The sequence below is a fragment of the Filicampus tigris genome, chromosome 21 (assembly GCF_054856515.1).
Source record: "Filicampus tigris isolate MCC_2025a chromosome 21, RoL_Ftig_1.0, whole genome shotgun sequence".
NCBI lineage: Eukaryota > Metazoa > Chordata > Actinopteri > Syngnathiformes > Syngnathidae > Filicampus > Filicampus tigris.
The window spans coordinates 386,402-412,804 of NC_141237.1; the positions used below are offsets into that span (position 1 = coordinate 386,402).

The 26,403-nt window shown below is 58.0% G+C and overlaps 4 protein-coding genes across 9 annotated transcripts; 2 read left to right on the forward strand and 2 right to left on the reverse strand.

The window, feature by feature from the left end:
* Positions 1-117: 117 nt before the first annotated feature.
* hus1 (HUS1 checkpoint clamp component) lies at positions 118-10,347 on the forward strand. Of its 2 annotated transcripts, none has more exons than XM_086020246.1 (8): positions 118-391; positions 1,035-1,162; positions 1,263-1,439; positions 1,918-2,025; positions 2,103-2,177; positions 2,248-2,347; positions 2,415-2,546; positions 10,185-10,347. In XM_086020246.1, the coding sequence occupies exons 1-8, from the start codon at positions 340-342 to the stop codon at positions 10,310-10,312; spliced, it is 900 nt and encodes a 299-aa protein (XP_085876372.1). In that variant the 5' UTR covers positions 118-339; the 3' UTR covers positions 10,313-10,347. The 2 variants fall into 2 exon arrangements, with proteins under 2 accessions (XP_085876372.1, XP_085876373.1); XM_086020247.1 differs by lacking the exon at positions 10,185-10,347 and adding an exon at positions 3,046-3,264.
* cavin4b (caveolae associated protein 4b) lies at positions 4,235-6,556 on the reverse strand. Its single transcript, XM_086020248.1, has 2 exons — positions 6,104-6,556; positions 4,235-4,943 (listed from the first exon to the last, which is right to left on the reverse strand). Exons 1-2 carry the CDS (start codon positions 6,452-6,454, stop codon positions 4,428-4,430), a joined length of 867 nt encoding a protein of 288 aa, XP_085876374.1. The 5' UTR covers positions 6,455-6,556; the 3' UTR covers positions 4,235-4,427.
* Positions 7,494-11,314, reverse strand: LOC147127021 (tomoregulin-1-like). Of its 2 annotated transcripts, XM_086020242.1 has the most exons (10): positions 10,676-11,313; positions 10,013-10,122; positions 9,796-9,925; positions 9,693-9,719; positions 9,483-9,579; positions 9,243-9,391; positions 9,083-9,130; positions 8,886-9,006; positions 8,645-8,806; positions 7,494-8,559 (listed from the first exon to the last, which is right to left on the reverse strand). In XM_086020242.1, exons 1-10 carry the CDS (start codon positions 10,875-10,877, stop codon positions 8,475-8,477), a joined length of 1,131 nt encoding a protein of 376 aa, XP_085876368.1. In that variant the 5' UTR covers positions 10,878-11,313; the 3' UTR covers positions 7,494-8,474. The 2 variants fall into 2 exon arrangements, with proteins under 2 accessions (XP_085876368.1, XP_085876369.1); XM_086020243.1 differs by lacking the exon at positions 9,083-9,130 and having other exon boundaries at positions 10,676-11,314.
* Positions 10,210-26,209, forward strand: LOC147127022 (melanoma receptor tyrosine-protein kinase-like). Of its 4 annotated transcripts, XM_086020202.1 has the most exons (28): positions 10,210-10,308; positions 10,432-10,444; positions 16,265-16,416; positions 16,487-16,694; positions 16,998-17,132; positions 17,211-17,279; positions 17,594-17,712; positions 17,784-17,925; positions 17,990-18,106; positions 18,519-18,645; positions 18,831-18,904; positions 18,975-19,065; positions 19,156-19,355; positions 19,977-20,109; positions 20,185-20,275; positions 20,865-21,022; positions 21,112-21,144; positions 21,231-21,375; positions 21,516-21,638; positions 21,709-21,807; positions 22,455-22,640; positions 22,706-22,861; positions 23,201-23,276; positions 23,340-23,486; positions 24,108-24,205; positions 24,804-24,947; positions 25,024-25,114; positions 25,523-26,209. In XM_086020202.1, the coding sequence occupies exons 3-28, from the start codon at positions 16,276-16,278 to the stop codon at positions 25,846-25,848; spliced, it is 3,429 nt and encodes a 1,142-aa protein (XP_085876328.1). In that variant the 5' UTR covers positions 10,210-10,308; positions 10,432-10,444; positions 16,265-16,275; the 3' UTR covers positions 25,849-26,209. The 4 variants fall into 4 exon arrangements, with proteins under 4 accessions (XP_085876328.1, XP_085876327.1, XP_085876326.1 ...); XM_086020200.1 differs by lacking the exons at positions 10,210-10,308; positions 10,432-10,444 and adding an exon at positions 10,775-13,379; XM_086020203.1 differs by lacking the exons at positions 10,210-10,308; positions 10,432-10,444 and adding an exon at positions 13,398-14,079.
* The last annotated feature ends 194 nt before the right edge of the window (positions 26,210-26,403 follow it).

Below are 26,403 nucleotides of genomic sequence, written 5' to 3' on the forward strand. Positions count from 1 at the left end.
GTGAAATCCGTGTGACGTACGGCTAATCGCGTTTCTGACTTATTGTTACAACCGAATGGCTTACGCGTTGGCATTTAGGCCGCGGAGAGAGAAAATCGGGTGAAAATGCCGCGGAAAAATCGACGCGATCAAGTGCGCGAGTGGCATCGCAAGATGGCCGCCGGTGGCTTCGCTTGGAACGGCCTCGTATTTCTGTTTCCGTTTCCGTTTCCGTTTCCGTCCGGCGGGGCGCTGACGTAGGCGGAAGCGCGACGCGGCGGGAAGCCCGAACGAGCTGGCCCGACAACATTGGCGCTACCTCAAGTTGACTTTGTGGACGTTTTGCAGTGTGGGCGAGCCATGAAGTTTCGCGGCAAGATTGTCGACGTGGCCTGCCTCAACCATTTCACTCGTAAGAACATTTGCGTCGAGGCTAAAAGCTAGCTCGTTTGCGCGGTTCCGGCGGGACTGGCGTGTCGCCCCGGACTTGACATTTGACGGCGGCAATTCACGTGCGTTCAAGTCGACTTAAACGGACCACTTAGAAAAAAAACAAAAACAAAGTGTAGGTCGAGTACGCTTAGGTGTCGTCATGGAAAGAGTTGAAATGAAAAGAAGAAGAAGAAGACGAAGAAGGGCCACAGATGACAAAACATGTCGAAAAGAAACCGTCAAGAAGCGTTTGAGGCTGAGGACGCAGTGCTTTGCTCAAGGCCACACTCGCTAATATCGAGAGTAGAACTCACGACCCAGACAGGACGGGCAAAGACTTTTCAGAGTCGAGTCTGAGACCCAGGCCTTCAAAACGCTCTCTCGAGACCAAGGGCAGTCTCGAGTGTCAACACATTCCACTTGAAGATGCCAAAACACATTCTGCTCAGCGTTCTCGATTGCTGACTGTTGTTTACTGGGTGGAGGATGAACTCATTCACGTCACTTTCATCTAGAAAAAACAAAAAAATCGCACAATCTCACCACTTTTCAAGCGAAAAACAAACAAGGCAAATCATTCTTCGGTCATCGGTCGGCCACAAGTTTGTTTGCTGATGTTGCAGGAGTGGTGAGCAGCATCTCCAAGCTGACCAAAACGTGCGCGCTGCGCCTGACGCCCGATCATCTTTTCTTCGTCCTCTGTGGCAAAGTGCTGAGCGGAGGCGTGGCCATGTGGTGCGAGATGGCCCAGGTAGCCGCCGCGGCCCTCCGACCTGCGCCCCGGTCGCCGGCTTTTTTTTGTTTTTTTTTCATCTTCCGTTTTTCACACCTGCGCGGCGTCCTCCCCGCAGGCCAACATCTTTGACGAGTACCAGATGGAGGGCGTGAGCTCCCAGGACAACGAGATTTGTCTGGAGGTGACGCCGGAGAACATCTTCCGCGCCCTCAGGACCGTCCACAACGCCATAAGCGTGAAGATCAAGCTGACCAAGAAGCACTGCCCCTGCCTCACCGTCGCCGCCGAGCTGGTCAGTCGGTGGCGAAGCAAACGACAACCATGCGGGAAACCTTTGCCCGTTTGCGAGCGGCTCACTTGCGCATTTTGCTGTCTGTCAAACGTAGTGCATTTTCCGGGCTTTTGTCACGCGCAGCTTAAACAAAGATGCGGCTAATTCCTGTTTTTTTTTTTCGACCTTTGAGCAGCGTTTTTGCAGTTGAGCCCGACTGGCTGGTGCCGATTCCCCGCGAACGTGTCTGCATCGAATGAACACCGATTGAAACGAATTCCGATGAGGCGGCCGTGCTTGAGAGCAAACCTTTTATTGTTGACTTTAGAAATGAGGAAAGTTTCAAAGCGAGACCTTTTTGGGCCGGTAGCCCTCGGCTGCAAACGATTTCCGATGGCATGGCGGGACGGGCGGCGGCGCGCTTTCCCGGCAGCCGTCAATTGCGAGGCTTGACGGGCTTAGCGGCAGGGGCTGACATGCTGACTTCCTGTCCGCGCAGCCCACCGTGTCCAGCGCCAGCCGCTCGGTGACGCACGACGTCCCCGTGGACGTCGTCCCCCGGCGACTGTGGCACGAGTTCAAAGAGCCCAGCGTGCCCGACTTTGACGTGAGTGCCCGAAAACGCCCGCCCGCCCGCCCGCTGTCGGCGTGGGGCTTGCGTGTGACCCGCCGCGTGTTTGTCAGGTCAGCGTCTACCTGCCGCCTCTCAAGACCATGAAGAACGTGGTGGACAGGATGAAGAACCTCTCCAACTTCCTGGTGCGAAGCAGCAACACCACAACCGTCGCACCGGTGGCCTCGTTACTGACCGTGTGCGCGTGCACGTCAGGTGGTGGAGGCCAACCTGAGCGGCGAGATGACCCTGAAGATCGAGACGGACCTCGTGTCCGTCACCACTCACTTCAAAGACCTGGGCAACCCGCAGTGGGGTAAAAGCGTCGGCGGGAATGAGTCTGAGGTCAGGTGAGCCCACTTTGACCTGTTTTGTCCCGGCAGGTGAGGGCGCCTCCCAAGATGGCGGACGGCAGCGGCGGCCTCGCGACGCCGTGGCGCAGGCCTGCGTGGACATCAGGAAGCTGCAGCAGTTCCTGGTGGCTCAGCAGCTCAACCCCAGCAGGGCCGTATGCAGTAAGTGCGGCCACAGCGCCACCTAGTGGTACTCCGCTGTTGCCCTTTCACTCTTAGCATCTGCATCCTTTGCATCCGTCTATCGATGTTCTTAATCCTCTGGTAAGAATGGCGACATTTTAGCGCTGAGAGGAGTTGAGACGTGCGTGCGTGAACGCGGGACCTGTCTGCCCTGTCTGCCCTGTCTGCCCTGTCTGCCCTGTCTGCCCTGTCTGCCCTGTCTGCCCTGTCTGCCCTATCTGACCTGTCTGACCTGTCTGACCCGTCTGCCTTGTGGCGCCCCCCTGTGGCCAAGCCGCACATACCAAGTATATGGGGGTGGAGTCGTCTTGTTGTAAACATGAAAAGCACATTGGGATTCGTAGTCGTTGATTCTCGGGGGGGGAGACTGGACGCAAGAGACCAATGTCATTTCGTTCCCCGAGGAAAGCAACTTGTTGGCCGTGCCCGATGACGAGGTGGCCCCCCACTCCCTTCCCTCCCTTTGTCTGTCCCGCAGACATCGTCCACCAGAGGGTACTTCACCTCATCCTGCTCCACCAGGACGCGTCCCTGCAGTACTTCATTCCGGCCGTGGCTTAGACGCTCAGCGAGCAAAAAGCAAAACAAAACTTTGAACACAGTCAGACGCACTTGCCGATCGCAAAGGAGACTGGGAAGGTCACGCCTGCGCGCCCCGTCAAAAAGACAATAAACACTCCTGTTGATCGGCCGTAAAGTGAGTTTGGTGTGAAATGTTTGCGGCGGGCAGTCAGGAGTTGTGTGAGCTCGTGTATGGAAGCGTCTCCGTGCCGTCAGAGTCTCACTCGAAATCGCCAGCGCTCGCTTTGCCCGCCATCCAAATGTTCAGTGTCCACCTGCCAGCTGCAAATTCGCGGGGGGGGGGGGGCAATTTGGGCTGAAAGCGGGTCACGAGGCCCAGCCAGGCCAAAGCAATCGACGGAGCGAGGGAGGAGCTGTCGCCCGGCCCGGCCCGTCCCGTCACGTCACGTGAAGGCGTGCGTCTGGTCTGACTTGTGAGTTGCCTTTGTGCCCGCATCAAGCGTGCCGCCTTTTGCCACTTTTAAGAGGCAAGACGTTTCCTCACATTGAGCTTCAAAGTAGAAAAACAAAAAAACTGCGGTCAATTTTTCAGCCACTTTGCGTTTGCCACCTCAAGCAGTTGTGCCTAAATGTTGAGTAGATATTGAAAGCCCAATGGGAATGAAATGCAAATGTTAAATATGGCTTTACATTGAAATCCAAATCTTGTTTCAACAAACATCAGTATTTGACCGTCATAGCAATCCATTTGGATTTGATCAACTAAACTCGCTCGGCCGTGGATTCCCATGTTTCTTTGTTTGCATTTTTATCTAGTGAAATAATTGGAGTCTCCCCCTTGCATTGGCCACCACATTTGGAGAGGCGGCACTTAACGTGGCTTTTTGCCATTGCTGGGCCAGGCCGCTCGCTCGCTCTCTCGCTCACTGGAAGCTTAAACACGGGAGAGGACAAGAATTTCATTTCATTGGCAAGAATCGGCCCGTCGTTCGTCCGAATGCCTTCGCAAGCGACGGCGACTGGCGCGTTGAGCGACTGGTCGGTCGCCTTGCTTGCCGCTCTTGCCGGCTGACTCTGTGGCTAGCTTTAGCGCCACGCTAAGAGGACGTAGTGACCAAAGGTCAATAAAACCCAAAGCACGTTGCTCTCGTTGTCGCTCGCAGGTGCAATTTATTCACTCAAATCACGTTCTCGCTCAACTTAAGTCGCTACACCAAGTGCCGCCGCCGCCGCCGCCATCTTGTTCCCGGTCATCCACATGCAAAGGCAAAAGAGTCCTCGTCGTCATCGACAGGCAAGCCGAGTGTCCAGAGAGTCACGTGACTGTCTGGAGAGGCGCTACGACAGCTGCTTCATGTCGTACACGCGCACCTCGCCCTCCGGCCGGGCCTGGTCGGGGGCGCCGCGCCGGCCCTTGGGCGGCGGCACGGGCGCGGCGGCGCCCGAGGGCTCGGCCCCCTCCTGGCCCTCGGCCACAGTCCTCTCCTTCTTCAGGACGTTCTTGGCCAGGCTCTCCTTGAGGCGCTCGCCCGACTGGCGGATCTTCTGGCGCCGCTCGGCCGTCACGATGCGCTCGCCCAGTTTGTTGACCTTGGTGCCCAGGCTGTCCCGCGTGCGGCTCATGTTCTCCCGCGAGAAGGTGGCCTTCAGGCTCTCCATGCGCGTCAGGCCCGTCTTCTTCTTGCCGGGACGCCCGCCCCCCCCCGCCGCCGCCGCCGCCGCCGAGTCGGCCTCCTCCACCACCATGTACTCGTCGTCCGAGTCGGGCGGGCGCTCCAACTTGTCGGACTCCTCGTCCTCCCCTTGGCCGTCCGCGTCGCTGCCCGGCGTCACGGCTCGCACTTCCTGCTCGCCCTGAGACGGCACAAGGAGAAAAGCTTTGAAGGCAACAAACGCACCTTTGTTGGTTTTCTCTCGTCCGGGCTAACCGGCACGCCGCGATCCGAGCCTGCCTTTTTATCTACGTGATTAGGAAGTCCATTTTGGACAACGTTTGAGGGTGGAGAGAGCAACCACGCCTTTTGCCGTATGCTGAAAGTGTGCGAGCGCAATATGATTTGACGGCCCAAACGTGACCGGGCCACGCGCGCGCACTCCCGCCCTCGCTAAGGAGGCGGTTGTCCTTTCCCGGCCCGGTTGTTGAAGTGGCGTCGCCCGGACGTCAAACCTTTTGGACCGCTTGGGTCACGCTGGAGCCGGCCGGGCGTGTCGCTGAGCTGTGGCGATCGAGCGAGGCCGCGTTGCAGTCACGCTAGCAGCCGGAAGACGACAAACGCGAGCCGCCCGCTCCGGACTTGGACTCATCGTCATTGTTTGTTTTGCGTCGGCGCCGTGCGGCTCGCCCTCAACTTGCCAATGTGCATTTTGCCGTGGGGGTTTTGGCCTTGCTTTGGAGCGGCGTGTCAGGTGGCGCGCACGCCTTCTTGATCCCTCCCGCCTCCCTAAATAGCGAGCGGCAGCTGTCGGCACGGCGGGAAGCTAAAGATATCGCGCGCGGCGCTCGGGTTACCTCGCGGCCGCGACGGCGCGCGCGCTGGAGCGCTGTTTGAGTTTTTGCGAGCGGGGACCATGACGCTTCATGCGCGAGGTCAAAGGTCAGCCGGCCGCTGGACCCCGTCAGAGGTCAACTCCTTCTTGCTTTGATTCCGAGCCATTGCTTTGAACTCACGTTGGCCTGGCACTTTTGCCCTTTCAATCTGGGCTCTGGCTTTTGACGCGTTTGAGCGCGTCGACTACGCGTGGCCCGACCCCAACCGGCGACGGCTCCGTTGCCGTTCGCGCGTCAGCCGGCACGGATGGTGACCAGTCCGTTGCCGGTTGACGATGGACGCACTGGGGCTCCCGCGCCGCGCGAATGAGGACGATGCCGCATTCGAAGCGGTCGAATGTGGTTGCGGCCCGCGGCCTTTGACGGCGTCGGCCACGCGCTCAAGGACACCGGGTGACGAGGCTTGAGGATGGAACCGGCCCGGCGGGCGCTCCGGCACCCAGGCCGCGTCGCCCCCGTCGCTCACCTGGTAGATGACCACTCGGAACTTGTTCTTGGCCAGGAGGTCCCCCTGGGTGGCCTCCACCTTCTTGACGCGCAGGTTCTGGTTCTCCACGCGCACGCGCACGTCCTTGACGTGCCTGCTGACCTTGCGCGTCTTCTCCAGAAGTTTGTCCAGGCTGGCGGCGCCGGCGGCCCGCTCGGCGGCCAGCTTGGCCACGCCGGCCTGGATGGCGCGCACGGCGCTCTCCAGCTCCAGCTGCCGCTCCTCCATGCGCCGCTGCGCGGCCTGCACGCCGTCCATCAGGCCGGCCACGCGTTCCAGCAGAGAGGCCACGCCCGCCGCGTCCTCGCCGCACGCCGAGCCGTCCGCCATGCCGCCTCCGCTCGCTCGCACTGCCAAAGTGGCGAGAGGAGAAGACGGCACGTGTGTCCGCGGTGGGACGGACGCGCGCTTGTAGACTCCACCCCGGGGCTAAATTGGGGGCCGGGGGTGGGGGGGCGAGCCTAAAGAGAGAAGAGGAAAACGACACAACAAACTCTGCTTTGCAAAAAAGAGGGAGGGGGGGGGGGGTCGTGCCCGCTTGCAAGTTTTGGCAAATTGGCAAAGTGCGTTGGCCTGTCAGGTGCCTCAACTTGTTGCCGTTTTGTCTCCCTCACCATCGACAGGACAAGCAGAGATTGCTTGATTGTTTTTCGGGTCTCTGGTGGCGCCCCCCCCCCCCGGTGGTGTGTGTGTGTCTTCCTTTGAGATCGCACGTCTTGGCCTTCTTTTTTTGCAGCATTATAGTTGCGTAGCTCATGACTTTGCCTTATAAAACCAAGAAAGAGGAAATGCAAGTGACCCCAGAAGCGACCCAATTGCTTCGCGTCGCTTGTTTCTGGCAGGCAGCAATGTGCTTCCGTAGGAACGAACGCTTTCCACTCAGTGAGCCTCCGTTGCCATGGAAATGGCTTGCAAACGTTGCAGCCAGCCATCCTACTTTGTGCTCATACTTTGAAAACATGACATGCTCGTTCCCATGCAGGCAGATTGATGGAGGTGGAAAAATACCCAGATCAACCCCCCCCCCACGGAAAGCCCCTGAGCATCCATCTATCAACGCCACCTTTTCCCTGCTAATCCCCGCCGTCCGTTTTGCATGGCTGAGTGGACGGGAAAGTTCTAAAATACTCGCTGACCTGGACGCCTTCCAGACGACTTCAAGGACAGACGTGAAGATGAAGAATAGCGAGAGGAATCCAAAGGGAATGTTGACCACGAGGAGACAGCCGGGGGGGACTTCCCGCGCCAGCTGACACCTAAAATTACCCGCGCGCGCGCACGCTCATCCTTGGGCTGCGAGGAGCGCTCGCGTCACCCTCCTGGGGGGCGGCCACTCACCATTTCAGCAACCAATCAAAGCACATGTTGATGAGTTCCCAAGGTGATTTAATTGGACAACATTCTAACCACAGCGACACTTGACAGCGGCATGCAACAGCTACGGCGCGGCCACGACCGGGACCGGCGACGGCGACGGAGCCGCTCGTGGCCGCTTCATCTAACACAGAAAAACGAGCAACGTGGACACTCGCTACCGACATCAAATTGTTCAAAAAGCACCAAAAAAGTGGATGGAAAATCTTTTAAGTTATCATCTTGACAAAACCTCAAGAAAATCAAACATCGGAATCGATTTCTCTGGAAATTGTTGCAGTTTGGACCCGAAGACGAGAAAGTAGAAAAAAAGCAAAGCTATTTGCTTGTCACGCGGCCTGACCAGACAGGTGAGACGAGAGCGCCCCCTGGAGCGCGTCAGCGGCTCCCCAAAGGCCTCCCGTCGGCCCGTCGGCGCTTGCGCCCCAATTCAGATTTGCGGGGAAAAAAAGCCTTACACGTTTTGAGAAATGTCCACGTGGTGAGCTACAAACATTGAAATAAGACTCCCAAAAATGTGGCCCTTCTTTCAAAATGCAAACAAAAGCTAAGAGGCGTTAGCGGGCCAGCTGATCCGAGTACACAAAGTTCACCTGGGCTTGTTTGCGCTCGCCTCTGGAAAAAATCAAAATCAGCAACAGAGGAGACAAACGCATCCAGAAGGAAAACCGACAAAAGAAGGTCAAAAAAAAACCAACCGTTCTACAAATAAAAAAGTCAACCCAAACACTAAGGCCCCTTAGGAGTTGAAAGTATCTGAGGAGAAAAGAAAAGAGGCACCACAAGTGGAGTTATCAAAAGTGTCCGTGGAAAAAGTGGATCAAGTGGAAAAAAGGGGGCGGGCGGCTGGCGCCGGGCGACTTCATCGCTTGGGCGACTTCATCGCTTGGGCGACTTCATCGCTTGGGCGACTTCATCGCTTGGGCGACTTCATCGCCTGGGCGACTTCATCGCCTGGGCTACATCATCGCCTGGGCTACATCATCCTGGACGAGGTTCCGGACGGGAAGTGAGCCAGATGTTGCTTCTGCCGCCGCCCCGGCTTGGCCTTGTTGCACCTCCTGCGGGGCAAAGACGCAAAGCGCTGGGTCAATCGAGCCACTCTGACGAGCGCGAGCCAAAGACGCCGGCGCCCGAAGTACGCGCCTGCTGAAGCACATGACGAGGGCCACGATGACGGCGATCTGGACGGCGCCGATGATGGCGGCGATCAGCACGTAATGCAGCTTCTGGCCGCTGGGGACCACGTAGAGGATGTTGAAGTCCAGGGGCCGCTCGCAGCGGGGGCCGCCGTACGACGCCGAGCACCTGCCCGACGCACGCAGCGAGTTACAGCGAGTCGCGGCGAGACGCCGCGCCGCCATGCGGAGGCCCCCCGTGTCGCTACCTGCACGCGGCCTGCTCGCTCCTCATCTCGCATTGGCCGTGGACGCAGAGGAGGGCGTGGTCTGGCGGGCAGGGGGCGGAGCCCTCCGCTAACCCTTCCCCCTCGGCCGACTTGGGAATGCCTGCGGCAAGACGGAGAGCAACCGGGTGAGGGGGAGGACGAACGAGCAGGAGGAGACAAAGGGCGGCAAGACGCACCAAAGACGTCCGGTTTGCTCTTGACGCCGTCGTCCTTCCTGCTTTTGTCTGAAAGGCGCAAGAGGAAGACCGTGAAAGGCCGGCTGAGCCAGGCCCCGATCTAGGTCCCGCCTTCTTACGCCGCGTACGCGGGCGCTGAGTGTGTGTGTGCGGGCGCTACCTTGGCAACGGCCCACGTGGCGGATGTCGATCTTCATCTGTTTGAGGCACGACGCCTCGCGCACGTGGCACGGCGTCTCGTACGTGGCGCCGTCGCCGCCGCACACCGGGTTGTCGTTGTGGCCGTTGCACACTATGTTGCACATGCAGCTGCGCGCACGCACACACTTAAGTCAACAGGTCATCTGGGCGCGTGCCCGTATGCATGCGTGTGTGTGTGTGTGCGTGCGCGCGCACTAACAGCGTGTCCTCAGAGTCTTCATCACACTCGGCACCAAACTTGCAGTTTCCACATTTGGACGTTTTTTTGCTGCGGCTGCCGCCAGAACCTTCGTCGTCTGCACGCACACACACAAGTTGTCATCTTCTTGCATAGTGTGAGTGCCTATGGGATGTGAGGACTCTCACACACACTTCCACACGTACAATCAAAGTGTGTGTGCGCGTGTACCTGCATCTCCAGATCCCGAAGCTCCATCTGCCAGTCGGACGGAAGCAAACGGTGAGCCGGCGACATGGCCATGAGCGGGCGTGTGCGTGCGTGCGTGCGTTACCGTGGTCGCAGGCTCCCTCGGCCACGATGCCGATGGCTCGCTGCTTCTTGCAGGCGGCGCGCCGCAGGAAGCACTCGTTCTGGTACGTGTCGCCATTGGAGCCGCACACGGGGAGGAACTTCTTGTGGCACTGAAAGACCGCGCACGCACGCACGCACACGCACGCTGACTTGCGCAGGCCCCCCCTCCGAGAAAAGCGTTGGGCGAGCGCACTTACGTGGAAGTGACACACACACTTGATGTCGGCGCCGTTCTCGCGACACGTCCCACCAAAACGACAGGTGCCCGCGTCGCACACGCGCAGGTCGCTCTTTTTGGACGATGCGTCTGCAAAAAAAAAAAAAAAGGAAAAGGTGCACAACGCGTCATCAAACAGCTGCTCCTTCCAGATGTGTGTGTGCGCGTGTCGGAGATGATTGGCCAGCGGCGCGGCTGGCACCTCTGCGGCCTTGCGATGACCAAACACGGGGATGTCACCCGACGCACAGCGGAAGTGACCGAAGAGCACAGGAAGTGAGTGAGCATCATTTGAAATGTTTCTTTTCTCGTAGTTTGAAAGTGACAAAAAAATGTTTTTTGTTGGTCGGATGGCCGTCACCAACGTTTGCACCACCTCCTCACAACATCTGCATGAAGCTGCGCTGATCACGTGAGTAATGCGCTTTTGACACACACACACCCACACACACACGCGCGCGCGCGCGGCCATGTGTGGCCCCGCCCTACGTGTGGAGCTTGTAATTATGGGGAAAATAGCGACCGGCCCAAAAGGAATCATGGCCGACCTTCAATCTTCATGGTCGTCATGACGACGCAAGTCACCCGTGTTTGCGTCTGCGTGCGTGAGTGCCAGAAAAATGTGTCCGTGTGTGTGTGTCACCTGGACACTCGTCGTTCTTTCCCGGTCCACATTCGGGAGCAGCCGCTCCTCCTCCTCCTCCCCCTCCCCCTCCTCCTCCTCCTCCTCCTCCTCCTCCTCCTCGAGGAGTCGCGCTCGTGGCGGAGGGAAGGAGCAGCAGGACGAGCAGAAGCGGGACGGACGACGAAGATGAAGACGAAGCGGAGGAGGCCACGCGAGCCATGATGCACGAGCACGGGATGACGTCACAAGAGAAGGGTAGCAAAACGAGGCGCCTTTGTCGCCAGCAGTGCACAAGGGCCAGGTCGGCCTTCAGCGCCTCATGCCGCCGCCGCCGCCGCCGCCGAGAAGACGAGCAAGAAGAAGGCGAGCACAAAGCCGAGGCGACGGCGGATAGCGGCGACCCCCACGCACGCACGCGCGCGCCGACCCCCTCACAACCCGGACTGCGCCTCCATCCCCCACAAGGCCAAACATCCACACGAGCTTCGTCCTCTTCGTCCTCCAAGCCGCGTCCTTGTCTCAAGTTTGCGCGGCTTCGGTTTTGCTTCTTTTGGGTGGTTTGGGGGGCGTCTTTTCGTGGCCGTCGTTGTTCTTCGATGGACCGAGCTCATCAACAAAGGGTCGGCTGGCTCACGTGACCGGCGCGAGACCCCGCCCATTATTCTCGGAGACAGACTGCGCGGCGACGTCACTACGTCGCTGCGCCCGAGTGTCCCGTGCCGACGTCACGGGTACAAAATGAGCACGTACTGCTGAAATAGTTTCTTTCGTCAAACAAACGAGTCGCACTTGGGTCGTTCATCAACTCATTCATAAAAGATTAGATTATCTAAAGCAATACAACCTCAACCATCTCTCAGGAACGTTTTTAAAAACGAAACAAAAAAGTGTGCATAAAGCGGTCCAAGTTGCTGACGCGTGCACTTATTCGGGTGTGCAGCAGAGGGCGCTCGTTGACCGCATTCAACTTGACTCCAATCAGTTGGCAAATGTAACGTTCACTAACCCAGTGTTTTTCACTCCCTGTGCCGCGGCACACCAAATTATCTCATCGGTGTGCCTGTGCGGTCTAGCGCCTGCAGCGCAATCGCGTCTTTACTACATTGTAGTACTCTTCCTTACCAACAGGTGGCAGCGGCAGCAGGTAGCTAATTGTCTTTGTTTAGAGACGAGCGAATTAGTGACGCATGTTTGTTTATCCAAACAGGCCCATGTTTCGCACTAAGTATCAATATGAAACATTATAAAATACTTTTTACTTTGTGATTCTGTAATTACTATTCAAGACGTTATAATATAACGCCATTCTTCAATGTTAAAAAAAATGCTTATTTTAACAATATATCAGTTATATTGTTAAAATAAGCCCCCCCACCCCCTAATTTCATCTTGCGGTGTGCCGCGGGATATTTTTGATGAAATAAATGTGCCTTGACTCAAAAAAGTTTGAAAAACACTGCACTAACATTGGTCGACTAGATCAATTGATCGATCATCATGTACAGCGCAATGATTCGCAGTTGACTGCTGCGGTCGTGAAATAGAGCAAGTGCAATCATCGTCATCGTCGGTTGCCTCCATGTGGTGGGAAAAGATTGGCAAATGTGTTTTGCAAACGTTATTGACCGCTTGCGCTTAAATGAGCACTTTTCACACAACAAACAGTCAAAGACGCCTCAGGACGTTCCGCATTCCCATCATTGACGGCATTGATCGCGCGCGCGCGATGAAGATTACCAAGCTTGACTTGGAGATTGCAAGCGTCTTTTGGATCAAGCCGGCAGGGCTCATTAGTCAACTCCCTCGTCTTCGGCATCTTGCTCGCAAGCCACGGAGGAATTCCCTTCGTCTTCCTTCTCCTTCTTCTTCTTCTTCCTTGTTGATCACGCTCGGCCTCATAGGGCTGAGCTGGAGACAATGAAGTGGAGCGGACTGGTCGCCGGCCAGCGCAAAGGCATGGAAAGAAAGACCAACAATTGACTGGTCGCAAGTCACAAGTTATGCCTGGGTCCAAACAATAACATTGTTCTTTGATCGCCCTGATCAGCAATTTGTGTTCGCTGTCTCTCGCACGCACGCACGCACGCACGCAACGAGGCTTAGGAAAACTAACTAACTAAAGAAAACTAAAGTGTTTCGGGCAAGGCAATTAAAGGAAAAGACAAAGTGGGCCAACGGTCAATTTGATGACCACCGAAGCGCGGTGATGCCGTTAGCATTTAGCATTTAGCATCCAAGCAGTGACAGACAGCGCAAAGTGTTTTTCTAATGCGTGTTTTGAATGACTTTCCACTCCTGGACGGGAGCCAGCTGCCAATCAAATCACGCGCACTCACTGTGAGAAAAGCGAGAGAGGGCGGGAGGAAGGTGTGTGTGTGTTTGTGTGCGAGTGTGTGTGTGTGTGCGCGCGCGCGCGCGCGCGCAGGTTGCCACAACGTGGTTGTTGTCAGACGAGAAGTTGTTCGTGGCTGGCTGGCTGGCCTGTCCGAGTCGGTCGTCGCGTGCAGTCGCCGTTTTGTTGCGGCGGTCCAAGTTGATGGTGGTGCGGGTCCAGGCGAGCCTTTTAGCCCGAGCGGAGGCGCGCGCGTGTACGTGAAGATGTGCGGAGGCGCGGCGGCGGACTTTTTGCTTCTTGCTGGCCTTCGTCTTTGGTCTCTTTGGGTTGTTGTTGTTGTTGTGCTTTTGCTGCCGGACGCCCGCGGCACGCCGACCGACAGGAAAGGTAACGCTCACCTCACTTTACGTTACTTTCCGCGCGTTACATGCACCAGTTTGACAAGTTTGACAACAACTTCCTCCAAATCCTTGACGTCATCATTTGAGGGACGTGAACAATTCAAAAAAGGCAGACGTCTGCCGGTCATAATGATGATTTTTTTTTTTTTTTTTTTCTGCCGGAATAATCAACAACATGGCACTCCCTTCGACTCCGATTGCTTGTGCGTGCGCGCGCCCGCCCGCGTGATGGGCCGTCACTCAGCTGACAATAAAATGAAAATATCAGGAACCGCACCGCAAGTGGCCCCCGGGCCGCACTTTGCCTACCGGCGTCTGGTGCAACGGATGGAAGGGCGGCGGGCGCCTTCTCCGAGCACTTTTGCAAATGGCAGGCGGCTTTTCAGAAGCCTTGAAAAGCTTCCGTCGGCTGGGAAGGACCTTGGCTGTGTGTGCGTGCGTGCGTGCGTGCGTGCGTGCGTGCGTGTGTGTGTGCGCGCGCACGTTTGTCTGGCTCTGCATGGCTGTTAGTTTGTGTGTGCGTGTGGTATTGTGTCTGCTTGTGTGTGTGAATGGAAAGAAGTGATTGGAGTCACATGGTAACCATGGTGACGTGTTCCAAAGTGTGTCGACTTGTGTGTGCGCTTGCTGGCAGGTGAACTTGCAGCCTCCGGGTTTGTTGGCTTTGGAATTCTGGGAATGTGGAGGTCAGTGCGTGTTTTCGGGATGAAACGTGTTCGAACTGCCGGCGCGCAGGTCAGAGGTCACAATGTCAAGGCTTAAACGGAAGGTCAAGTGAGGTCACCCGGGAAATCGGACGTGGCGGGCAAAATGCAAACGATGCAAAGAAAGCAAAACCGCCAGCTCACAGACGGGCAGACGCCGCCCCGCCCCGCCGACGCACGCGGGGCTCTGGCGACCTCACGTGCGCGTCCCCATTTCCGCGTGCGTGCGTGTGAACGCAAAAGCCTTCTGTCACGGCGCGGACGGGTAGCTTGAGAAACAATTCCCACTGACATGTGCCGACACTTTCCGCTTGCGGGCGCGCGCGCGCGTGTGCGTGTTGCGGAGCGTGTTGGAACTAGTGCGACATTGCGAAAGTGAACAAAGTGTGTGGTTCTTCAGAGTTCCTCCTCCTTGTGTGCTAAATGTTAGCTGCGTGTGCCTTTGAATGATTAGCTGACCTTGTGTTAGCATCCACGCTAACGCTGCCCGTCGTTGACTCACGCAACGGAACACACAACAAGTGTGCGTGTTTGGGTGGGAATCGAGCCGCTGAATGTTTTCAGCCGGCTGACACATTCCTCGCGCGCGCGAGATTAGCACACAAGGCCGTTGTGTTGTTGTTTTTGTGCCGCATGTGACCCGTGAGCCGCTTGAAGTGCGTTCGATAAGTCAATAAAAGCACTTTTAGTCAAACGGCGCCAATGGGTGACTTTGATTTGCTGGCGTTGGGTGTTTTGGCTGCTGGCAAGGTCAAAGAGGCAGCGGCAGCGGCGACTGCATGCAGGCGCCGCTGCCACGTTTGACCCCCCCCCACCCCCCGCCCCGCTCGCGGTTGGAGCCTGGCCGTCAAGTTTTCTCGCTGGACTTTCCCCAAACGTCAGCGCAAACGCATCCACCGGGAGGTCAATGACTAGATCTTCTCGCCCCCGCGAGTGACCCGTTGCGTTGGCATCGATCCTTCTTGCGCAATATCCAGCGCAAATAGAGCAACGGCACGCAAGCCGGCGTATATTCTTGATCCTCTCGAAAAAGTGACTGACAGTTGCAACTGTCTGTCCTCCTTCGTTTGTGGCCGGGCCAGCGCAATCGGTTGGAGCGCAGCGCGAAACGGCCACGATCAATTGTACGTTCGTCCCAATCATCATTTGAATATTTGTGACAGGCGCCCACCCAGTCCAGTGTGACGTGAATGCCCTGATGAAGTTTGCCTCGCGTCTGTGTGGAGGCGCATAAGCGCGAGCGCGGACGCGCGATCCGATTGGATGATGTCATCGGGTGGCAGCCGGCGTGAAAGTCAGTCACGAGCGCACACCGACAGTCCGTCGACAGCAGCGCCTAGCTCGTTACAGCTAATTGAGCGCATTCCCGAAGGACTTGTTGTCACGACCGCGCCGTTCATGCTCAGTCGGCTTTGGGGGTGCGCGTGTGCGCGCCCATTGTCCGCTCTGTGAAAGGGTTGGCATTTAGCATTGAGCGGAGCAGCAAAGACAAGACTCGAGGACATGGTTCGCTCGACCCGCACAACCGCGTGCCTGTGTGACCGAAGTCGAAGCCATCGATTCCACGGAAGCGCGTTGTTGTCGTTAGAGCGCGTCTTCGTTTCGAACATTGGAGGCGTGCCATCCGCCGTGAGGGGCGTGTCCTCTTTCAGGCCGGGATCCAGAAAGGTTTCATTCTTCACGCTCAACCGGCCAGGCGGCAACCAAACCGACCACTTGCTCGTCTTCTCACGGCACAACAGCGCGCCCGTCGTCACGCTGCTGACAAGTGCTGCGCGTGCGCGACGACGCTGTGTGCTACGTGGCGATACTTTTGTAGACAGCGCCGTAGAGGACGCCAGACTCCACTACACCGTAGCCCGCTCAGCCGTATGGCACGACGCTGACTAGACCAGCTAAGGCGGAACGTGCGCGAGACGAATGCGGGTTCGAGAAGCAACAAAGTGGGAGGAAAAAATGGGAGGAGAATGAGCGGAAGACGCTTGAGCGCCCCCCCGCGGCCAGCGGAGGACGCACGAGCCGAAGCCGAAAGCTTGAGGGCGTTTTGAGTGCCGAGCGTGGCCGCGCCGCACGTGCGGCAGACGAAGAACGTGTGTGGTTGTCTCGCTTCCGTTTGAACTTTGTGAACGACTTTGTTGATGTGCGTGCGTGCGTGCGTGCGTGCCAGTGTGCCAGGGGATGAGCAACCAGCTGACGCTGCTGGGCACGCGTGAGAACCACTACGACAACATGGTGCGCATGTACAGCAACTGCTCGGTGGTCCTGGACAACCTGGAGGTGACGTACACCTTGGAGCACCAGAACCTCTCCTTCCTGCAGGTAGGTGGCGCCGTGCAAGTCGTCCAAGCCGGGACAGCCGCCCCACGCGCCCAGTCCGTCCGTCCCTCAGTCCATCCAGGAGGTGGGCGGCTACGTGCTGGTGGCCATGAACGAGGCCCGCAGCGTGCCGCTGCGCAACCTGAAGCTGATCCGAGGCCAGAACCTCTACGAGGGCAAGTACGCCCTGCTGGTCATGTCCAACTACAACCGCAACCACTCGGCCGCCGCGCTCAACTTCACCGGCGGCCTGGCGCAGCTGCAGCTCGGCGACTTGACCGGTGAGGAAGCGGGGCGGGGCGGGGCCGGGCGGGGCGGGGCGGGGCCGGGCCGCCGGTCAGGATTCCGCTGCGGTTGCCAACGGACCCGGTGGCGACATGCCCCGGATGCTGCGCGGCCCGGATTGCGCCCGGCTCATTGCGGGAAGGTTCGGGGGGAAGGTTTTGCTCGCCTCCGGGCGGATGGCGCGAGTGCGAGTTGCTCGGGAAGGCTCCGGTTGACCGCGTTGCGCGGCGCCGCCAATACGCTCGCCGGCGTTGCGATTGTCGGATGACGGTTACGCCGTTGACTCGGATGTCGCTCAGAGATTCTTCGAGGAGGGGTGAAGATGAGCCACAACCCGTTGCTGTGCAACGTGGACTCCATCCAGTGGGGGGACATTGTGGACAAAAGCAGCAACCCCAGCATGCTCTTCAAGAGGGACGACTTTACGCCACAATGTAGGAGACAGGAGTTTGTCGCGACGGTCGCCGGGCCGGGTCTCACGCTTTTTTTTGGTTTGTTTTTTTTCTCCGCAGGCGAGCCGTGCCATCCCACGTGCGTCAACGGCTCGTGCTGGGCGGCTGGAGCGCAACACTGCCAGAAATGTAAAGCCATTTGGTCTTCTTTGTCTTCCTTCCGCGGCGCTCGAAATGCTCACGTGGCTTATGCGTACAATGCGTCGGCAGCGTTGGGAACGTTTTGGGGCCGGGGAAGACATTTCTTCCCCCCCCCCGCGCGTAGCCTCCAATGCCGCCGCGCGTAGCCTCCAATGCCGCCGCGCGTAGCCTCCAATGCCGCGGCATTGGTGTGAGCAAGTTGCCCGTGTTGAAGAAAAAAGCTGGCGTGACTCGAGCAAGGCGGTGTTTTGGAAGAGCAGCAAAGTTGTCATGCGGTCTCTGCTGTCCCGGTCTCGGCGCAGTCACCAAGTTGTCGTGCGCCGAGCAGTGCAGCCGGAGGTGCCGCGGCCCCAAACCCAGCGACTGCTGCAACGAGCACTGCGCGGCGGGCTGCAGCGGCCCCAGGGCCACCGACTGCCTGGTCAGTGTGCGCGTGCGCCGCCTCGCCGCCGCCGCCTGCGTGTCCCCGCCTGATCGCGCTTTGGCTTCCAGGCCTGCCGGCTGTTCAACGACGACGGCACCTGCAAAGACGCCTGCCCTCCCGAGAAGCTCTACGACCTCAAGACGCATCAGGTGGTCAACAACCCCAACGCCAAGTTCACCTACGGCGCCACCTGCGTCAAGGCCTGCCCCCGTAAGACGCGTCCTCCCGCCGCTCTGCGCTTTGGATGCCTGCGCCTAATGTGCGTCGCTCGCAGGCAACTACGTGGTGACGGGAGGCTCGTGCGTGCGCACGTGCGGCGCCGGCATGTTCGAGGTGGACGACGACGACGGCGTCCAGCGATGTCGCACCTGCGAGGGAGCTTGTCCCAAAGGTACGGAGCGGCGACTGCAGACAAACAAACAAACCCCCCCAAAAAAGGGAGAAAGGAAAAGGCTCGGCAGACTCGGCCAAAAGGAAAAGGCTCGGCAGACTCGGCCACCTGAGCGCCGGGAAGTGTCCAAGTCCAAATATGGGTAGTAGTAATCGTATTTTTGCCAGCGGCCCTCACTTTGACGCGCTAGATTTGAAAACAAATATGGCTCCTTTTTACACCTCGCTTTGACCACATGACCTTTTTCAACAAATGCCTTGCCCTTTTTGAAGCCTTTTCTCAAATACAGGAGTTCAAAGACTACTCGTCTTTTTTGGACTTGTACGCAAGTCCGCCTTAAGTATGGCTACGGTACTTTGGCCAGCCGTCCACATCCAAGATGGCGTGGCGTTTGTGCTTTGCTCCCGCGCAGCCTGCGACGGTGTGGGCGCGGGCGCTCTGGTGGACGCCATCGCCATCAACGCCTCCAACATCGAGTCCTTCCAGAACTGCACCAAGATCAACGGCGACATCTTCCTCATCGAGACCTCCTTCACCGGGTGCGTCCGCAGCCGCGACCATGAGCGCTTAGCCTAAGCCTTTTTTAGCGTTAGTGCTTGGCATTTGCTCGCCTTGAATGGAGGCCGCCGGACCTCTCGCTTGGTCGTTGAGCTTTCTCCCGCATGAAGAAGATCTTGCCGGAAGGGGACGTTGCGCTTGAATGCTTTGTGATTGGTCCCCGCAGAGACGCGCACTACAAGATCCCGCCCATGGACCCGGCCAAGCTGGAATACTTCCGAACCGTCAAGGAAATCACAGGTAGGGGCCGCTTTGTGTGACGAGCGCGTGACCTCGCGGAGACGTCAGCGTGCGCCCTCCACCTTTGCAGGGTTCCTGCTGATCCAGGCCTGGCCCGAGAACCTGACGTCCCTGTCCGTCTTTGAGAACCTGGAGATCATCCGCGGGAGAACCACGCGAGCGTAAGCGGCCACTGGCCAAAGCTCATTGTCGGGGGCGGGCGGCGGGCGGCGGGCGACGCGTCCCACGCCTTTGTGCTCCCGTGTGGCCAGGCAGCACAGCCTGGCCGTGGTGAGGGCCCCCAACCTGCGCTGGCTGGGTCTGCGCTCCCTGAAGGAGGTCAGCGCCGGACGGGTGACGCTCAAGGACAACCCGCGCCTCTGCTACACGCGCAGCGACCAGTGGAGCCGCCTCTTCCGATCGGCCGACCAAACCGTCGCCCTGAAAAACGTGGCGTCGCCGCAGCTCTGCCGTGAGTTCGCCTCCTCCTCCTCGCGGGACGACTCGGCTTTACCGCGCGTTTCGAAAACTGGGCCGTGCGGCGCGTTGTTGGCTCTAGGCTCCAGAGAAGGCGGCAAAAAGCGCAAAGCACAAAAGGGGCCTTCAGTCGGTGAACCGATGGCTGGATGCAGCGAGCGCCCAAAGAAGGAGGCGACGGGCGCCTCGCTGCAGCGGCAAACGCGACCGACGCAACGCCCGAGACTGGCCGGCGGCGTCAGCGCGAGCGCCGCCAAGTGGACAAAAAGCTCACCTCGGCTCCCGTGCATAGTTTGCGCTGCTGTTATTCCGAATGGTACTTGAATAATTGATCGATTCCGACGCAGTTGGACAGCCGCAGCCCCGGTCGGACGTGTTGTTGACACAATGGGGAAGGTTGGCGCTTTGAATAGACCGAAATAATCCGGTGACGGCTGCTTCGGAGCTTTTCATCCACGGCGTTCCGGAACGCAACCCTGACGCTAAACGGGGGGGGGGGGGTGGAAGGATCCTTGATGATTCGCGATTGCGAATGGCGCGGGGAATCGCGCGCTCCTTCGCGGCCGACCTTTTGCCGGCAAACTCTCAATGCCGGGCCGTGCGTGTCGTCATGCAGAAGAGCGGAACCACACGTGCCACCCCGAGTGCTCCCGAGATGGCTGCTGGGGACCCGGGCCCGCCCTGTGCGTCTCCTGCCGACGCTTGGAGCGGAGGGGGCGCTGCGTGGCCTCATGCAACCTGCTGCACGGGTAGCGCCGCTCGACACGCCGCCGGCGCCCGCCGGGCACAGCCTGACCCCGCCGCCGCCGTGCGTGTGTGCGCAGGGAGCCCCGGGAGCTGGCGCTCAACGGCAGCTGCGTGGAATGTCACCCCGAGTGTCTCGCCGCCGACGGGGCGCCCGCCTGCCGCGGACAGGTGGCACACTCTTCACCTCGACATTCTCTCCCGCCCGCCGCTCTTTTCCGCTCTCCCTTTCCACTGCAAACATTTGCCCTCGGGCGGGCGCCGCCCGCGCTTGTGCAACCGTGGCCAATTGGGGCTCTTTGCCAGGGTTGCCAAAAGGCTGCCGAGGCTGTTCGCAGGCGGATTGGGCTTGAGGGAGATTTGCCCCGGTTCAAGATCTGGATCTGGATCTGCAACGCGTCAAAAGTCTATGCGAACATCTTGGCGAGCTTTTGGGAACGCTGAGGACAAGCCCAAGTCGGCTCCGTTGGCAAGCATTTGCCGCTCGGTGAGACGGAGCGGCTGACGTGCGTTTGCTCCACCGCAAACAAACGCGTGAACGCGCACAACCGACGCACTTGCCACAATCAGGGCTGCTTTGAGCCACTGGCGGTGCAAGGGCAACCTCTGCCTCAATATGGGAAAAAAAGGAAATTCCCCCCGCCCCCCCCCCCCCCAAAAAAACGATTTTTGGAGGGAAACGTTGGAGCAAAATGTGCCAATTTCGTCTGCATTCGCCCGCGTCCGCCGTGTGTCTAACTGGGCGTGGCCTGGCGCGCAGGGCCCCGACCAATGTTCCCAGTGCGCCCACGTCCAAGATGGCCCCCACTGCGTGCCGCGCTGCCCTCACGGCGTGATGGGAGACGGCGACGTGACCGTCTGGAAATACGCCGACGCCCAAGGCCGCTGCCGGTCGTGCCACCAGAACTGCACCGAGGGGTAAAACCGCGACAGAAAAGCCACGTCTTTGTTGGGAGGGCACAAAGCGCTGCGCTCTGACTCGCGATGTGACGTGTGCGTGTGTGCAGGTGCACGGGTCCGGGGACGTCGGGATGCTCCGGGTAGCGCGACGACCACGCCGCCTCCGACACGCCTGCGCTTTGGCGGGGAGAAAAGTTTCAAGGCCTTTTCTCTTTTGTGTCCTCAGCGCCGCCCGGCACTCCACGCTGGCGGCGGGCGTGGTCGGCGGGCTCCTGCTCGCCGTCATCCTCTCGCTGGTCGTCTTTGTGTTGCTGCGGCGGCGGCGGATCAAGAGGAAGAGGACCACGCGGCGCCTCCTGCAGGAGAGAGAGGTACGTTGCCGGCGCTCCTCAGGAAGGCTCATTCAAAATGCTGTCCTGCGGACGAATTTCCCAAATGCTTACAAATGACACTAACGGCTGATGTTGTGTGCGTGCGTGCCTGCGCGCGCGCGCGCGCGCGGTGCACACAGCTGGTGGAGCCGCTGACCCCCAGCGGCGAGGCCCCCAACCAGGCTCTGCTGAGGATGCTGAAGGAGACGGAGCTGAAGAAGATCCGGGTCCTGGGCTCCGGAGCCTTCGGAACCGTCTTTAAAGTGCGAGGCGTCCGCTCGGCGGTTAGCCTGCCGGCGGCGAGCCTCAGCCGGCGTTGTTGCTGCCTTTCAGGGGCTGTGGATACCCGACGGCGAGGATGTCAAGATCCCCGTGGCCATCAAAGTTCTCCGAGAGGCCACATCGCCCAAAGCCAACAAGGAAATCCTGGATGTGAGTCGACTTGCTTTTTCCTCTTGGTCTTCTTCCCAGAAACCCACCTGAGCATGTCCTACTCTAGCGTGTACCCGATAGCCCCACGCTAGAGTTCGGCCAGCTCGCCAGGAGGAGTAAGTGGATCTTTTTCTTCTTCTCCGTTTTCTTCTGTCAGCCGCTGGGAGCGCGCTGGACTGATGTCAATTATAACATACAAATATTGCTTTGGCGCCACCTCGTGGCGTTTTGGACCCTGAACTCATGTATGTTGACGCGAGGGGACGAGCCTCACGTAATCGGGTGCGCGTCCGTCGCTTGCAGATCGGCAGCAGGGCTCGGTCCCCGTCGGAATTTCCACCACGTCTACCTTTGCGTCGGCCTGACGGCCGTGGCTGCGTCTCTCTTCCCGGCGATTTGGCTCACGTGACCTTATTTTGAAACGACGCAAAGTACGACGGCTAAAACCATCATTTTTAAAATCATAAAACCGGCTTTGTCGACGGCTCCGCCTTGGGAGCGCGGCCTGAGTTTTTGCCACCCGGGCGTACGCGTACGTGTGACATCGCGGCGAGCGCCCAAGGCCGGAAGGGAGGAACGGGAGCGTCCGTCGCCGGCAACAAACAGCGCGTTCCGTTTGTGCCCGCTTGTGCGATTTTGGCTGGCAGGAGGCGTACGTGATGGCCAGCGTGGAGCACCCCCACGTGTGCCGCCTGCTGGGCATCTGCCTGACGTCGTCGGTGCAGCTGGTGACGCAGCTGATGGCGTACGGCTGCCTGCTGGACTACGTGCGGCAGCACCGAGAACACGTGGGCGCTCAGTGGCTGCTCAACTGGTGCGTCCAGATCGCCAAGGTAGGCCCGCCCCGCCGCCCCGCCGCCTCCCGCGGCCTGGGCTAACGGAGGAACTGTGGCGGCAGGGGATGAGCTACCTGGAAGAGCGCCACCTGGTGCATCGGGATCTGGCGGCCCGGAACGTTCTGGTGAAAACGCCCAATCACGTCAAGATCACGGACTTCGGCCTCGCCAAACTTCTGACGGCCGACGAGAAAGAATACCACGCCGACGGAGGAAAGGTGCGTCATGCTAAGCTGGGCTAACACTCGGCCTTTGCCTTTTCCGTCAGAACGCACACTCCACATAGCTGCAGCGACAAACGTTTGTCATGACTAATATCCGCAATGCGGTCGCAAATGTCCGCTCGTGAAGCCAAACGCCGCTCTGAGAACTGGTGATTATCTGCTGTATGTCTACATTTGGATTCTGGCTGGTCATCATCGGAGTCCAACATAGCTTACATTCAACTCAAGAACTCTTGAATGAAATGACAAGCTGTAGAAATCTAACTGCTCTTGTGATTAGTCACACGTTGGAATCGGCCTGGGGTCGAGCGGTCGTACTTGCTCTCTCTTCAGGTCCCCATCAAGTGGATGGCCTTGGAGTCCATCCTCCAGTGGACGTACACGCACAAGAGCGACGTCTGGAGTTACGGTCAGTCAGTCGCCTCCCGTCCGCCCCCGGCTGTCAATCAAGTGGCTCCGTCGCCCCCTACAGGCGTGACGGCGTGGGAGCTGATGACGTTCGGGTCCAAGCCCTACGACGGCATCCCGGCCGGCGAGGTGGCCTCGCTTCTGGAGCGCGGCGAGCGCCTGCCGCAGCCGCCCATCTGCACCATCGACGTCTACATGCTCATGGTCAAGTGTAAGCGCCGTCCCTTTCAAAAAACGCCTCGCGTGCCAGTTGGCTCCCCACAGAATAGAAAAGTGGATGTGCAAGTTAAAGTAGAGAGAAAAAAAAACCCACACGCGCTGAAATGCATGCGAGTCCAAAAGTCAAAATGATTTTTTACCATCGCCAAAAGCTTTTCCATCACTTGGCACAATGGGGGAAAAAAAAAAGAACTTGTGCGCACAAAAGAGTTTCCCTCTTTTATTAACGGAGGTCTGTTCATCCTGAGAAGAAAAAGGAAAGTCTCACATCACATTGTTTTTATTTTTTGAAACCCAGCGCCACCTAGCTAGTGTTAGCTGGCCTTGTGTTTTTTTAGAAAGCACGGTACACTATTCCCCGCTTGATGCGGTGCCAACATATTTTCTCACCTTGTGTCGTGTGAACCGGTCTGAGCTCTGCTCTCAAATGGAGGGAGGAAACCTACAAGGTGGTCAGAAAAAGAAATAGGCACGCAAAAAACCTCCTGAAAGAGCCAAACTCCCTGAAAAATCAACTCGAGTCCAGTCACCAAGTCTTTACGCTGGATTACTTGCCAGCACCGCTAAGCGGGAACGTGACAGGAAGTGCGTCGTCGCGTGTGTGTGTCCTCAGGTTGGATGATCGACCCGTCCAGCCGGCCCAGCTTCCGGGAACTCATCGTGGAGTTTTCCAAGATGGCGCGGGACCCCAGCAGGTACCTGGTCCTGCAGGTAGGTCAGCCTTAGCCTTAGCCTTAGCCTTAGCCTTAGCCTTAGCCTTAGCCTTAGCCTTAGCCTTAGCCTTTAGCCTTAGCCTTAGCCTTAGCCTTAGCCTTAGCCTTAGCCTTTAGCCTTAGCCTTAGCCTTAGCCTTAGCCTTAGCCTTGACGCGTTCAACCCTTGCTATTGGCACCGAGCCCGCCCCCAGTCAACAAATCCATTTCAAAGTCGTTAGGGCGCATGGGTGTAAAACAGCCGATGATCCTTTCTCTTTCTTAACTCATTCGCCGCCAAGGCAAAACATTTGTTTTGTCTTTCCACAGCCCGGCCATTCAATCCCAGGAACTCATGGATATTTCTTGGCCATTTTTTCAGAGGTTAGGCTCAAAGAGGCTCTGAAAAGGTCCGGCGGCGAATGAGTTAAGGGGCGTCACCCGCTGGCGCTCGCAGCAACGGCGCTTCACCCCACTTACACGTTTCCTGGCCGGGGGTTTTGCGGAAGGCCAAATTATGCAGACGAGAACGGCAAATGGCTTGCGTTTACGCCGAGGAGATGAGGATAGGTCGCGCGGACCGAAAGGTGGCAAAACTCTTTGTATTCTGCGTGCCAGTGCGAGCCGCCCAGCCCGTCCGACAGCAGGTTCTACTCGCGCCTGCTCAGCTCGGACGACGCCGACGACATGGTGGATGCCGAGGAGTACCTGCTGCCCTACAAAGGCTCCGGCGCCCGTAGCGACCACCCCTGCGGCGCCGCGGTACGGACCTTTCTTTTGGCCCGCGGTCGTACGGCGCCGTGACGCGGCTCTGACGCCTCCTCTTGTGCGTGTGCAGGCTCACCCCGCGCGAGCCAACAGTCTGGCCATGCGCTACATCAGCGACCCCACCGGAAACGCGCCGGACAAAGACCGCGTCGCTGGACACGGTAAAGACACGCACGTGGGTGGGCAGGGGGTGGGGTGGGGTGGGGTGGGGTCGTCCACTTTGGCGTCAGTCACCAGTTTTAGGACAAACTTGGCTTCAACTTGCGAAAGCCTCGCCTGGACTTTGACTTGAACGATTTCAAGAGTTTCCTGATTTGAAAATGTGCATTTTCAGGGTTAGGGTGTGTTAAAAGACACAAGGCGATTTGAGATGCGCTCGTTTTGAGTTGCAGACGTGGTCACGGAATGCATTCAAGTCGTATCTCAAAACGCCACTGCGCTGCATGTTGTGACTCAGCAAGATTGCACGATTGGACGGATGACTTGAGACTTCTGTGTGACTTGCACATTTGTGACCTCATCCGACTTCTGGCGTTGACCGACGTCGTTTGAACAAATGTTTGCCGCAGAGTACGTGAACCAGGCCGAAGGCGGCGACGGCAGCGGCCGTTCGGATTTCCACAACCCCAACTACGAAGACTCCGGTCTATTTTGGGGTGCCGCCTCAGCGCCCTTCCCGCAGGAGAACAGAAAGTCCAGAAACAGAGTCCAGGAGGGACCCGAATACTTGAACACGGCGCAAAACTCGCTTCCCCGCGCCGCCAGCCTGGACAACCCCGACTACCGGGCCGACTTCTTGCCCGCGCCGGCTTCGGACGACGCTTTGTTCCTGCCCTCCGCCCAGAACCACGAGTATCTGGGCTTGGCCGCTGCACTGCAGACATCCGCCTGCTAAGGGCCGCTGCACTCAACGGCGCCATATTGACTTCATGAGCGTCTCACACGTTGTTGTTGTTGTTGGTTTTTTTTTTATATCTCTGAAGCGAATTCAAGACCACAAGTGGAAAAAAAAAAGATAAAGACTCATTCAAGTCTTGATAAGCGTGCATGCAACATACACACACGCACGTTGTTGGAACACGCCTGTCGATCAATGTTGACCATGCACTCACTGCTCTTTATGTAGCCTATGTAGTTTTAGCGTGTATCGTTTTAACTTAAGTAAAATTGTCATTGTTGGTGTTAGAAAGTAGCACCCGTTAAAATGTTTGTTTGTTTTTTTAAACGTTAAATCAATGAAGAGATTCTTTTCAAAACCCGTGCGGATCAGCATAAACAACACTGGACAGTTATTCAAATTATTGTTGCAGTCGGGACCTACAGGAAATCCTCAATTTACGAACGAGTTCCGTACATACACTGGAGATGTAACCTGAATTTCCGCGTATGTCGGATTTCACCGTTAAAGTCGACATTTACATCAAAATGCTTGGTATAAAAAAAAAACAAA